This window comes from Leopardus geoffroyi, chromosome B4, assembly GCF_018350155.1.
Source record: "Leopardus geoffroyi isolate Oge1 chromosome B4, O.geoffroyi_Oge1_pat1.0, whole genome shotgun sequence".
NCBI lineage: Eukaryota > Metazoa > Chordata > Mammalia > Carnivora > Felidae > Leopardus > Leopardus geoffroyi.
The window spans coordinates 73,058,712-73,073,753 of NC_059341.1; the positions used below are offsets into that span (position 1 = coordinate 73,058,712).

The following is a 15,042-nucleotide window of genomic DNA, read 5'->3' on the forward strand; positions in this document are numbered from 1 at the left end:
TCTATTTTGGAATTTTTTTAGGTTTACTTCATCCTCTGCCGGATCAAGTATCAAGTAAGAGACAATGTTAAAAAGTTTGGGATTAACAAACTTGTCAGCTCTGGGATCTACAAAGCCGCTTTCCCTCTCCATGATGTAAGTCAAATGGCAAAAATGAAATGAGAGAAGGGCTAATCTTCTTGAGCTTGAGTTTCTTCTTCCGTAAAATGAAGATAGTATATTGCAAGACTACAAGCTCATTTAGGGCAGGAACCAGGGTGTTTTGTTCACAGCTGAATCCCAGGCAAAGAGAAGGCCCTTGGTTTAAATGAGTGAATGAACGAAGGAATGAAACCATAGCTGTCCCATAGTTCATGTGGAAAGCAGTGCAGTTTAGCAGTTAAGAGCATGGACTCTGGGCCTAGCTCTCCCACTGTCTAGCTGGATGACCTTATAAAAGTCATTTAGCCTCTCTGTTCTTCAATGTCCTCATCAGTAAAATGGGGATCATAATCATACCTACCTAACAGGGTTAGTTGTCATGAGGATTAGTGAAATTAATCCATGTCACATGTTACAGCCATCCTTGATGTAGAGTAAGTACAATGTAAGCGTTGGCTACTTTCCTAATTACTGACAGATGTTATTATCCACCAGAAAAGTATTCAGTTCTTTTAAAGCAAAATATGTGTTAGATCTTCTTGTGTATCATTTTCTGTCACAGACGTTTTCCCCCTGAAATATCTTCTCGCTGTGCCCTGGAATATCACAAGGCTTTTAAAAAGGCATCTGTCAGAGTTCTTGTCGTGATGGCAGTACTGCATAGTGTTGACATTTTTTAAGGACTGCGCTCGGAGATGACAGCAGCTCCTCAAATTCAAGAGCACTTCTCTGGCCGATAACATCGTTCATGAAATGAAAATTTTAAAATGTGGCTGCTTCAGACCCTTAATGATTCCATAAATGCAGGGATGTTCTATCGAAGCTCTTTAAATAAATTCTGTCATTGAAATGAATTAAATACAATATTATAGTGCACGGTTGCCTTGTTACATTCACGATCATTTTATCTGAATCTCTAAGACCAAGAAAGCCAAGAGTGAGGTTGATCATTGCTACCGTGTAGTACGTGTTCTTGTGGATGAAGACATTATTGAAATGTACTGTATATGATAATAAACTAGGACATAAAAGAGCCACTTGATACACGTGTGTAAATAGAGAACAGCGAGCTGAGTGGAGAAGGTTCTGAACTTCCTGGCTAAGAGACCCAACATGGCAGCCCGGCCTGATAGTCCACGTGTTTTAAATTTGCACCCAGAAAAATTAGTGATTATAACATGACATGAACTTTGGGGACATTTGCAAATAGCTGTCGTGAATATTAATCAGGGATGCCAGAGTTCAATGATATTCAGTTGGTATCTGCCCATGCCCAGTTCTTTTCCACAAAAGCTTCTTTTAGGTGCAGTGATCCCAAATCCAGGCTAAGGAATGGCCTCCTGTAGTTATTTGGAAGGGAAGTGAATGGTGGTCAGGACCCATGTGAAGGCTTAGCTGGTACAGGAGGAAGGAAAATGAGTCAGATTGGAAGAGTGACTGAATTTATGTAGACGCAGGAATCTGTGTTTCTTTGAATAAGCTAAGTGTGTAACATGTCAAAGTTCTTTGTGTTTTATATTCTACGTGTTGTCACAGAATAACTGCTGAATTGGGGGGGCGGGTACGAAGATGCTGGGGTTTTAGAATTGACCTTGGCAGTAACTAGTTAAGGCCCTGGTTCCCCCGGGCATCTAAGGAGGGTGCTGGATTATCAGGTGTTCCTGCACTGTGGCAATTTGGGCTTTTGAATAGCCCAATTTTTAACTGTTTAGGAGTGGCACATTTATAGGACATAAAGCCTCTCTGGGTCTCCCACCAGGTACCTGAGGTGTTCTCCAGGATTGTAACAACCAAGCATTCCTCCCCACCCACATTTTCAAATGGCCCTAAGTGATTAATAATACCATTGGTTGAAAAACACTAAAAATTAGATGATCTTCCAGTAAGTAAGGGCCCCTTATTCAAATAAACAAACGCCTGTGAAGTCTGAGTGCCACATTGACTAAACAGATTTGTGAACACATAGTGATTGTATGTTCCCTTCTTTGCTTCTGCTTCATAGTGCAACTTCAGCCATAAATCAGAAGATCTCAGCTGCCCGAATGAACGGTACCTTCTGTACAGGGAGTGGGCTCATCCTCGAAGTATATACAAAAAGCAGCCCTTGGATCTTATCAGGTGAGGTGTTGTAGAGAGCACGCCAGTGGGAGGACTCAGGATTGCTCTAATGGCATCTAAGGATGACAGTATACAAAGAGTATGGCCAACCGGGGAAGCTCACCCGCTGAGCTTCATTGCCTAGGGTTTTTACTGAAGCTTCATTATGTAGGCATGACTCACTGAATCACTGCCCATGTGGCTCGGTCTCCAGCCCCTTCCTCTTCCAATATGCTATGGCTCAAAGCCCCAACTCTCTAATCACATGGTTGGTCTTCCTGGCATGGCCAGCCCGCATCCTGAGTAATCCCATTAGCACAAAGTAGGGGCCCTCCATGAGTCACCTCATTGGCATAAACTGTTAGGTGTAATCCCAAGAGTTCATCATGAATAACAAAGATATTCCTATCTTGGGAAAATCCAAGGTTTTTTTTGTTTTGTTTTGTTTTTTAACATTTATTCATCTTTGAGAGACAGAGAGAGAGAATGAGTGAGAAAGGGGCAGAGAGAGGGAGACACAGAATCCGAAGCAGGCTCCAGGCTCCAGGCTCCGAGCTGTCAGCACAGTGCCTGATGCGGGGCTCGAACTCATGAACTGTGAGACGAAGCTAAAGTCAGACGCTCAACTGACTGAGCCACCCAGGCGGTCCAGGAGAATTCAAGGTTTTAGAGGTTATGTCTCAGGAATTGGGAATGAAGACCCACCATATTCTTCCTTACACAGGAGTAGATGTTAGATTTAGCTTAAATTGTATGGTGAGGTATACAAGTTTTCATGGCTTTCCTGTGTCTGCCATTAGATACTATTTCACTATATCTAACAAGGTGTAATGACTAGCTCAGCGCTTGTTTCTCTCAAAGCACTAATGTCAGCTGCTCTCTAGAAGTTTTTGATGTTCGGATAAGGCTGCTGGAGATAGACCAAAAATAACCAATAAATAAAAATAAGGAAGTAAACAAAATTTCTGATTGCAATGAAGAAAATAACAGTGATGAGATGAGGTGAAGGGAAGGGGGTGAAAAAAGTTCTGTTTGAGCAGGTGACACGAACGGACACATGGATAGTGAAAAGGATCCAGAGTTTTGTGGATTTAGAAGAAGTCATTCCAGGAGTGGGGGCAGCTTGTGCAGTGGCCCAAGCCACAGGGACATCGGCAAGTTTGAGGAGATATTGCAGACCTGTGCTACTTGAGAAAAGAGAATCATGAGACACAGGTTAGAAGGGGGTAGCAGGAGTGTGGAAAAGCATTTAGACATTAAGTACAATGAGAAGCAGTTGTGATATTTTAGATATTCAAATAATTTTACCTGATTCACATTTTGCAAAGATGGTGTGGAGAATGGATGACGGGGGCCACAGGAAGCAGGGAGCCCAGGGGGTAAGCTGTGAGGGTGGCTAGAGGAGAGCTTTTGGGAGCACAGTTGGAATGTGTTAGAGGGGGAGAGTTGACAGGTCTTCGTTATGGGTCAGATGTGGAGAGCGAGGAGAGTCTGGTTTCCCCCAGGTTGGCCTAGGGCCCAGGGCCTATTCTTTCTACCATACCTCAGTACCCACCTACTTGGGAAAACCACTTGACCTTAAAAGTGAGAGTTTCAAAACACTGAATAGTTTTTGTTTTGCTTTGTTTTACATTTTATTATGGGAAATTTCAAACATCTACAAAAGGAGAGATAATAATACAGCAAAACTGCATATGCCTCCCCCAGCTCTAAAATTGTGAACCCATAGCTAGTCTTGTTTCATTTTTACCTCTGCCTCCTTCCCATCCCTTTCCATTGAAGCATGTTGAAGAGAATCCCAAATATTATATTTCATTAGTATCTATTTCTAAATGGCAGGGTCTCTTTTAAATGCAACCTGAATATTTAAAGTCATCAAATAATCAGTGTTCAGATTTTCCTGATTGTCACAAAAACTATTTTTTTAAACAGTTTTTTTTTTTTTTAGTTTAAATCAGAGATCCAAACAAGGTCCAAATGTTGCAATTAATGTATCTCTCAATTGTCTTCTAATCTATGAGTTTCCCCTATTTCTTTCTTATTTTCTTGCACTTGTGGAGGAGGTTCTCCATTCTCTATATTACTGATTTCATCCTCCCTTGTGGTGTCGTTGGACTTGTTCCTGTGTTCTGTGCATTTGCTTTAGCTAAGTAATTTGAGCCTCATTTAAAAGTTTGATCTGGGGGCGCCTGGGTGGCTCAGTCGGTTAAGCCAGTTAAGACAGCTAAGTCGGTTAAGACAGTCTCAAAAATAAATAAACATTAAAAAGAAATAAAAAGAAATAAATAAAAATTTGATCAGATTGCGGTTTACTTGGTACAAGAATACTTGGTGTGGGAGTTTCATACTTATGCCAGAAGGTATATAAGATCCTGTTTCCTTTTGTGTGTGATGATAGCAGCTGTTAATGATCATTGCTTAGATTCATTTCATAAAGGATTTTATTTTGTTATTTCATTTGGTCATACTCGAACTTCTTCATTTTTTAACTGGATTACAATTATGAAGACGCACTTTGCTCTCAACTCTGGGTATCCTATAGAATAAAAATTTAAAAGAAGATGATTGTACATGTGTAAACATTTGAAGCTGACATTCATGTGAGATTAGTTTGCTTTTTTTTTGTTTAATGTTTATTTTTAAAGCGAGAGCATTCACAGAAGCGGGGGAGGGACAGAGAGAAAGAGAGAGAGAATCTCAAGCAGGCTGCACACTGTCAGTGCAAAGCCCAGCCTGGGGCTTAATCCCACAAACAATGAGATCATGCCCTGAGCTGAAATGGAGAATCGATGCTTAACTGACCTAAGCCACCCAGGTGCCCCAGATTAATTTTCTTTTACGTTAAACCTGTAGCATCGGCAGGGTGATGGGTTTGATGGGTTCTTAATCATTCTTTATGGGGTTGTTGTTTTTGTTTTTCTGGTAAAAGAACAATTTCCCCACTATTTTAAGTATATTTTGCTAAGAAAAATACATTTTTTAACTATTCTGTGTCCCTGGTCCACATGCTCCGTTCATTGCTTCTCCCTAATAACCCCTGGAGCATTCAGGCTGTTAAACCTTCATCTATGGTGTTCAGGGATTACCAGAAGGGAAATGAGTTCTTTCCCAAAAAGCAAACCAAACAAACCAAAAAAAAGCAATCTGGAGGAAACAAGATTTAAAAACAAGAAATTTTTTTAATGTTTTACTTATTTTTGAGACAGAGAGAGAAAGAGCATGAGCAGAGGAGGGGCAGAGAGAGAGGGAGACACAGAATCCAAAGCAGGCTCCAGGCTCTGAGCTGTCAGCACAGAGCCCAACACGGGGCTCGAACTCATGAACCGCGAGATCATGACCTGAGCCGAAGTCAGACGCTTAACTGACTTGAGCCACCCAGGCGCCCCTGGAGGAAACAAGATTTTGCACAGGAAAAAAAAAAAAAAAAAAAAAACTCCCCCAAAACTGCCATTTTTACCCTCAGAGTGAGGAAAGAAGCTGTGATATTCGTAATGCAAAGACAGGAGTCGTATAGGAAAGGGTCCTTCCAAAGGTAAAATGTAACCCTTGAAATTAAAAATGTGATAGATTGGAAAAACCCCAATTGCAGTGTTAGAAAATGAAGTTGAAGAAATTGTACAGAATATAAAGCAAACATATAAAGAAATAGAAGATAAAGGGGTAGGTGCAAAATTAAAAGATCAGGACATGAAGTGAATAAATAATAGCAGTAGGAACAAGAACAGAGACAATGTAGGGAGGAAATCAGGTGTCTGAAGAACTGTATTAAAGAACTATAGAGAGCATGATGGGGTCACTCATGTTAAGCAATGATGTCGGGAATCAGGAAGACAGCCAAAGGTGATGAGCTGAGGATAGACAGCACCAGGACATGCTGGTGGTACCAAGAATCAATAATTAGCAAAGCCAAGAGATGATGGAAGAACCAAGAACTGATGATCACTAGAACCAGAAGAGGCCTGGAAAGGCTAAAAAGACTGATTATACTCCTTTAAAAAGGGAAAACTTCTGCAGCGAACTGTCAGATTCTCCAGATTTGGACTCTTCCTTGCCTGACCACATTTGAAAGGCAATGGGCCCATTGGTCTCTGAACATAACAAAGACCCTCCTTGGCTTGCATATAAGAAGGAGGAAGTGACTCGGAAGGGCTGGGTCCACATCTCAACTGTGCGCTCACGGACTGACTGCATTTGGTTCATTAATTTCTCACCCTCATTGTATCTTGTTTGTTGGGTGACTTTGTATCGTATCTTGTCCCATGTGGCATGTATGGAGCCAAATTAAATGCATAGTGAAATGTCATTGAGTTTGGAGTCCTGAACCTGTTACAATTGTGCAAATCCTGCTTTATAATGAATAAAGCTAACAGTAGGGAAAGACACAACTCATGTGTATGTGGCTTTATAGCACGCTCAGGACAAGAAGTAAATGTGATGAGTCACCAGGTGGAAGGATCCTACTGAGTACTGAGCCCAGAGGATAAAAATAGAGCCAGCCAGTCACCACACCATAACATCTCAGGACACTGACAACAAAGAGAAGATCCTGAGAACCTTCAGAAAGAGAAACAGGCTTCATTTGAAAGAGCAGGACTCAAAAGAACACTGAACTTCTCAATGACAACACTTCAGGTAGAAGAAAAGAGAGCAGTAATTTCAAATTTCCAAGGGAGTTGATTTTTCACTTTACAGTTCCATGTATGGTCAAGCTGTTAATTAAGTGCAATGAATTTTCACAATTTAAATGTGCAAGGTAATGCTCCACCAAGAAAGAGAAAAACATGACTTTAGTAAACAGAGATTCCCAGCATGAGAGAGGAACAGAGAGATCCCAGGTGACAGCTCTGTGGCAGGGCTAGAGAATCATTAATCCAGATTGGAGAGGATCTGATGGGATTTACTCAAGGAGGTGAAACTGATCAACTACGTCATATGTTTGAACGTGCTGAGAAAGTTACACCTTAGGTAAAAGTCTAGGGCTGAATTGTTGGTAAGTACACAGAAAATTAAGCAATGAATCGCCATGACAATTACTAGAACAATTTGGCCCTTACTGAATATATATTTATAACTCTGATTAAAAATCAAAGCTCAGTTTTTAGATATTGGTGTTAAGAATTGGGATGTTTTTGGCAGAGAGAGATAATGATCAGAGTATCACATTTGAAGGGATCCTTATTATACCCAGCCTTTCAGCAAGAACTTGGAGGCAGGTTTCTGTTTGAGATTAAAAAGTTCTTTCTGATCTTCTTTCCTGCAATATAATGTGGATGCCTTTAGAAATAATGAACTCCCTGTCACGGTAAGTATCCAAGCAGGGACTGCCTTACTAGCTCTGTATGAGGCAGAATATTTTTACTACCAAGGGACCAGTAACTTCTAAGATTCTTTCCACTTTTAAATGTGGCATTTCCAGTGTGAATGGTTGATAAGAGCATATTTCAGAAAGCCTAACAGCCAAGATGTTGCAAACCCATTGCCAAGCTTTTCTTTCTCAGGCACTACCCTGAGCCTGTCATTTGCCTGCAGTCTCTGAGCCAGACGGCAAAGCCCCAGTCACATAAAAATGGAGCTCTTTGTTCACCCTGACTCCTGATTCCATGTCTGTGTCAGCCCTTCCGTATCCCCAGGGATGTGGCCTACGCTCAGGCAGGCTACAACCTATGGAGCTAGTTTCACAGTTTCCCTGTGACCACGGGTTCAGCCCAGACATGTTCCTGTGTGAAATCCCCCAAGACTCCAGGTTATTCTCAGAGCTTCGTCCCTACCAGGCGAAGTCCAAGGACCTCAGCCCAGCTCCATACTGAACCATAAGTCTCACATAGGCCTCTAAGTAAGCTAAGAGCTTAAGTAAATCTACAGCTTGTATGGACCAGTAATGAGCCAAGAGAGAATCATTCTAAGAAAGCATCCGCAAGAGTCACCAAAACAATCACCTCACTGTGCTCTCCTCACCCCTGTGCACTTTCTTTATGCCTAACTGAAACTGTCTCCCTCTCAGGAACAATGTGGCAGGCACTACTTCATGCCCTGCATCCTTTCTTCCAGTTGTGCCTCCCTGGCCTCTTTTCATTGACCAGTTTTTAAAACCTAGAAAAAATGGAAGTGCTAGATGTAAGGAGTCCAGGGCAGGGGATTCCTCAGTCATTATTAGTGACTGATCGGTCACTTTCTTGTTATAATTTGTGATTTACATTACATTTGTTCCAAGGAGGTTCCCTAGATAAGCAAAAGCCGGTAACTGGGAGCAGATTGTTCATGTTTACTTGTTTCATGCATGTTAAAAATAATCTTTTGGAGAACGTGTCAAATGTGATAGTCTTTACAAAGAACGACGGTAACGTTCTCTATTTGCTCACCGTTTAGCACTTTTTCCTTCCTTTGCCCTATTCTAATTAACTTGGCTTCACCAATCTGACCAGTGATCAGTACTTCTATGATATGTAAAATACTTGTTTCCTAGTGGAATTTGGGGTCTCTATGAAAATGAATATTTTAAGCATGAGTCAAGTAAGAAGTTTGAGCTTAAAGCCTCCTGTATTTAAAATCGGACATTGGGGCGCCTGGGTGGCGCAGTCGGTTAAGCGTCCGACTTCAGCCAGGTCACGATCTCGCGGTCCGTGAGTTCGAGCCCCGCGTCGGGCTCTGGGCTGATGGCTCAGAGCCTGGAGCCTGTTTCCGATTCTGTGTCTCCCTCTCTCTCTGCCCCTCCCCCGTTCATGCTCTGTCTCTCCTGTCCCAAAAATAAATAAACGTTGAAAAAAAAAATTAAAAAAAAATAAAATCAGACATTAATATTAGAATGAACCTGCAGAGGGGTTCCGTGAGACTTCTAAAGAGACTTCTAAAGCCAATTTCTGTCTTCAGGAAATATTATGGAGAAAAGATTGGAATCTACTTTGCGTGGCTGGGATATTACACTCAGATGCTCTTCCTGGCAGCGGTAGTGGGAGTGGCTTGCTTTCTCTATGGATATGTCAATCAGAACAACTGTACATGGAGGTAAGTCGTGTTTATTCCTTGTTACCATGCCGAAAAGTTAATTGGACATAAAATTAGTTTCAGGGTCTTAGACTGTTTTTGGTAAAAGAAAACTCCTCACAGAGCACTTACTGCCTTGGATGATCTATCCCTTTTGTCCTGAGCATAATAACTAAGTGAAGTGGAAATTTTTTTTTTTTTTTTTTTTTTTTTTTTTTAGATAATGCAGCCCAGTTTCTGACAGGAATATTACCCTTAGGAAACATTCCAATTTTTTAAGACAATACTTTGTTTGAAAAAGAGAGGCGGTCTGGAAGGAGAATTGTCCTTGAACTTCTGGCCCCCAGAGGAATGCTTCACTCAGCCCTACAGATTGTGAGCCAAGAGCAGCTTTGATTTCTTCAGGGTTTCAATAGCAAAACTTGATAAAATTGGTGTTTTTGTGCTTTTTTAGAAATAACTTTTTAATATATATTAGGAAATAGATGTTTAACAATTCAAGTAAACAGTACTTTTGTTTCTGTTTTACTTTTTGAAAATTAGCCCTTACAGTGTTATGGAAAAAAAAGAAGTGATAAACAATTAGTTTATGCTTGATGTTAGAATTAAAATACCAGCTGCACTGTTTAAAGGGAAATGGATGCCAGAACACTGAGTATCACCATTACTATTCTGAATTGTGTCATTATTCCTCTGCTTTTGGTAGTCTCAACCTTTAGAAGGGATGCAGCACTGAACCAGGCATTTTCTTGTGTTCACCTGGCCTCTCTCCAGCTCTGACAGCCAGATCAAAATTTCTGGGCACCAGCAATGAGCTAGCTGATGACCAGATTTTTCTAGCCCCAAGCATATCAGCCTGGCTCCCGAGGCAGGAAGCTTACATGGCAGCTCTTATGTATAGGCATAATTATCCATTCTATATAACAGCGAATTCTGAGCGTTTTGTACCTATTATGGCTTCTTAGCTAGAAAGCTGCAGATGGTCTTTGAAGTACTCTTATCTCTTCACTGAAAATAAGAGTTCAGGGCCAAAGGCTGAATTTTGATACCTTGTGCCTAAATTTGTCTTTGACTTCTCCATTGTTTTATATACTGTTCCAACCAAAAAAAAAAAAAAAAGCCATCTCAAAAATATACTTTCAAAGTGCAAGAGTAGCATTTTTACAAGGTTCTTGCATTGTGGCTGTTCTCATTACAATTCATTTTATAAAATCACCCTGACAGTCACACCATGTGTTTCTTACAGTTTCACACAGTTGAACTTACAGAAATCCAGGGGGAGGGTCTTGGGGATAACTCCCTGTGCTCAGAATTATTGGAGCTTTAATTACTTACATGAAATATTTTTAAAGTATTTTAAGTATATGCATTTAAATATTTTCAGTTAAGTTTATTGCATGCTGAGTAGATTCCCAGGAATAGAAAATGTATTGAAGGTATAAGGAATAATGATGTCTCACCAGTTTAAGAAAAAGAATGTTACCATTACCCAAGCAAAGTGCTTCCTTTGACTGCAGCCCCTCCCTTTGCACTTTGCAAATAAGAACTACCCTAAATTTTGATTTTTATCATTCCTTTACATAGACTGTATATTCTTTATCACATATATTTGTCTCCCTACCAAATATATTTCTGTGTGCTTTTGAAAATATGTATGCATAAGTGGAGGACACTATAGGTATTTCCTCTTGTATAAAAGGTCTGTTTGAACTTTATGCCCCCTTTAAACATAACAGCTTTATTGCGACAGAATTCACATACCGTAAAGTGCACCCTTTCAAAGTGTACAGTGGTGTTAAGTACATTCACAGAGTTGTGCACCTATCCCCACTATCTAATTGTGCAACATTCTCATCACACCCAAAGGAAATCAGTACCCATTAACAGTCACACCCTAACCCCCTTTCTCTCAGCCCTTGGCAACCACTAATCTACTCTCTGTCTCTGTGGACGTGCTTATTCTGGACATTTCGTATATGTGGAGCCATACAGTAGGTAGCCTTTTGTGACTGTCTTCTTTCATTTAGTGTACGCTTTTTAAGGTTTATTCATGTTGTAGCTTCGATCAGTGCTTCATTCCACTTTGTGGTCAAATATGCCATTGTGTGGATCACACCATATTGTTTACCCATTCACCCATGTCAGTTTAGGTTGTTTCCATTTTTTGGCTATTATTACTAATTCTGGTGTGGACATTCATGTACAAGTTGTTGTAGAAGAATATGTTCTCAGTTCCTTTGAGAATATACTTTTTAAAAAATGGAATTGTTGCAACAATGCACAGGAACTCTATGTTTAACATTTTGAGGAGCTGCCAAAATATTTTTCGAGGTGACTGCACCATTGTACATGTGCAATAGCAGTTTATGAGGATTCCAATTTCTCCACGTCCTCATCAACACTTGTTTCTGCTGGGTTTTAAAAATGCATATGTATTAGTCATCCTGGTGGGTATAACATGGTTTGGTCATTATGGGTTTGTTTGTGTCTCCCCAATGCCTTCTGATGTTGAGCATCTTTTCATGTGCGTATCTGCCACTTGTATATCTTTGGAGAAACGTCTCTTCCTCCTCTGCTTCTTAGTTGTGTTGTCTTTTTATTGTCTGTTTTTAACTGTTCCTTATCCTGGATAAAAATCCCTTATCAAATATATTGCAAATGTTTTCTCCCATTCTGTGGATTGCCTTTTTCACTTGCTTGGTGGTGTCCTTCGAAGCACAACCGTTTTTAATTTCAATGAGTTTAGTTTACCTAATATTTTGTTCCCTTACTGTTTGTGCTTTTGGTGTCATATCTTAGAAAGCTTTTGTAATCCAAATTCATGAGGATTTTGTGTTTATCATCTATAAGTTTTATAGATTTAGGTCAGGATTCATTTTTTCTGGGTGTATATCCAGGTGTTACAGCACCATTTTTAAAAAGACTGTTCTTTTCCTATTGGATTGTCTTGGCTCCATTGTCAAAAAACCAATTGGCTATAAGTGTAAGAGTTTATGGACACTCAATTCTTTTCCATTGATCTGTATGTCTGTGTGATCTGTATTTTTGCAAATACACACGAGATCGATTACTGTAGCTTTGTTAATAAGTTTTGAAATTGAAAACTTTTTTTTTTTTCTTTCTCAAGATTGTTTTGGCCATTCTGGATCCCTTACATTCCATGTTAATTTTAGGATCAGCTTGTCCATTTTTTAAAAACAAGAATTGCATTAAATTATTTTTAATTCTATTAACAAACTGTTTTGTATTTTTCAGTGTATAAGTTTCACACTTCATTTCTCAGATTTATTCTAAATATTTTATTCTTTTTTGATGCTATTACAAATGAAATTGTTTCCTTAATTTTTGGATTACTCATTGCTAGTGTATAGAAATATAATTGGTTTTTGTATATTGATTTTGTGCCCTGTAACCTCGATGGGCTGGCTTATTAATTTTAATAGTTCTTTGGTACATTTCTTAGAATTTTAATACACACTATATGTCATCTGGAATTGAAATAGTTTAACTTATTTCTTTCTAGTCTGGAGGCTTTTAGTTTATTTTCCTTGTGTAGTTGCCATGATTAGATTCGTCAGTACAATGTTCATCTTACAAGGAAAGCGTTCAGTCTTTCACCAGTAAGGATGACACTTGGCTGTGGGTTTTTCATAAATGTTCTTCATCTAGTTGAGAATGCCTAGTTTTTCTTGTTATTCTGTTAAAACGGTGTATTAAATGAGTTGATTTTCATGTGTTGAACTATCCTTGCATTTTGGGATACATCTCACTTGATCACGATCCTTTTTATATGTTACTGGCTTTGATTTGCTAGTATTTTTTTGAGGATTTTTGCATTTTTATTCATAGGAGATAATAGTCTAGTTTTCCTGGGATGTCTTGGTGTGGCTTTGACATCAGTGTAATTTTGGTCTCACAAAATGAATTGGGAAGTGTTCCCACCTCTTTATTTTTAGAAGGGTTTGTGAAGCATTGGTGTCCGTTTTCTATAAATTGTTGATAGAATTAGTGAAGCCGTGTGGGGCTAGGCATTTCTTCACTGGAGGTTTTTGTTGTTGTTCTTTTAAACTACTAATTTAGGGGCGCCTGGGTGGCGCAGTCGGTTAAGTGTCTGACTTCAGCCAGGTCACGATCTCGCGGTCCGTGAGTTCGAGCCCCGCGTCAGGCTCTGGGCTGATGGCTCAGAGCCTGGAGCCTGTTTCCGATTCTGTGTCTCCCTCTCTCTCTGTCCCTCCCCCGTTCATGCTCTGTCTCTCTCTGTCCCAAAAATAAATAAACGTTGAAAAAAAAAAAATTAAACTACTAATTTAATCTCTTTACTTTCTCTTGATCCATTCAGACTTTCTGTTTCTTCTTTTCTTCTTGAGTCAGCTTCAATTATTTATGTCTTCCTAGGAATTTATTCTGTTTCATCTAGATTAATTTGTTAGCGTATAATCACTCATAGTATTCCCTTATAATCTTTTTTACTTTTTTAAGGTCAATATTAATGTCTTTCCTTTCACTTTCACTTCTGAATTTGAAACTTTTTTCTTTTTCTTGATTAGTCTAGCTAAAGATTTGTCAGTTTTGTTGATCTTTTCAAAGAACCAACTTTTGTTGATTTTTCTGTTGTTTTTCTATTCTCTTTTTTTGCCTTTTGTTGGAATGTTTAATTCATTTAAATTTAATGTAATCTTTAATAAAATTGGATTCACATCTATTTTGCTATTTTCTATTTGTCTCAGGTCTTTTCTTCCCTATTTCTTTATCACTATCTTTTTTTGTGTAAAATAGATATTTTCTAGTATACCATTTTAATTCCTATTTGTTGTTTCTTTTACTCTTTTGTTGTGATTGTTATTTTCTTAAGTGGTTGACCTGAAGATTATAATTAATATCTTGTTGTAAAGCAATTTCATTCAGTTTTAATGCCAGTTTATTTTCAGTAGTATGCAGAAACTTTGCTTTGGTATGGGTCCTTTCCCTCCTCACTCTTTTGCGCTATTATTCTCATACAAATTACATCTTTTATGCATTATAAGCCCATCAACATAGTTTTATAATTAATGTTTCATGCAACTGTCTTTTTTTAATTTTTTTTTTCAACGTTTATTTATTTTTGGGACAGAGAGAGACAGAGCATGAACGGGGGAGGGGCAGAGAGAGAGGGAGACACAGAATCGGAAACAGGCTCCAGGCTCTGAGCCATCAGCCCAGAGCCCGACGCGGGGCTCGAACTCACGGACCGCGAGATCGTGACCTGGCTGAAGTCGGACGCTTAACCGACTGCGCCACCCAGGCGCCCCATCATGCAACTGTCTTTTACATCAGATAGGAGACAATGATTACATGCAAAAATATATTTATACTGTGTTATTTGCCTGTGTAGTTACCTCTGTCAGTGCTCTTTATTTCTCAGGTGAGTTTGAGTTACTGTCTAGTAATTTTTATTTGAGCCTGAAGGACTTTCCTGAGTAGTTCTTGTGGAGCACATTAGCTTGCAACATGTTCTGTCAGGTTTTGTTTATTGAGGAATGTCTTAATTTCTCCTTCATTTTTTGAAGAATAGTTTTGCTAGATATAGAATACTTTGTGGACAGTCTTTCAGCACTTTGAGTATAACACCCCACTGCCTTCTAGTCTTTATGGTTTCCAATAAGAAGTCAACTGTTTATCTTACTCAGGACCCCTTTGTACATGCAGAATCACTTTTCTCTTTCTGCTGTCAAAATTCTCTTTGTTCTCCTCTTTGGACACCTTGAGTCTGATGTGCGTATGTTTGGATATCTTTGAGTTTATCCTACCTGGAGTTTGCTGAACTTCCTGGATATACAAATTAAC

At 39.3% G+C, this 15,042-nt stretch overlaps 1 protein-coding gene across 2 annotated transcripts in view; it reads left to right on the forward strand.

Annotated features, from left to right (window-relative positions):
• The window catches only part of ANO6 (anoctamin 6), a 198,490-nt gene that overhangs the window by 131,228 nt on the left and 52,220 nt on the right, over positions 1-15,042 (forward strand). For both annotated transcript variants that reach the window (XM_045464998.1, XM_045464997.1), the window contains 3 exons: positions 22-135; positions 2,144-2,259; positions 9,106-9,240. In XM_045464998.1, the coding sequence (XP_045320954.1) occupies positions 22-135; positions 2,144-2,259; positions 9,106-9,240 (365 nt within the window). The remainder of the gene's footprint in view (positions 1-21; positions 136-2,143; positions 2,260-9,105; positions 9,241-15,042) is intronic.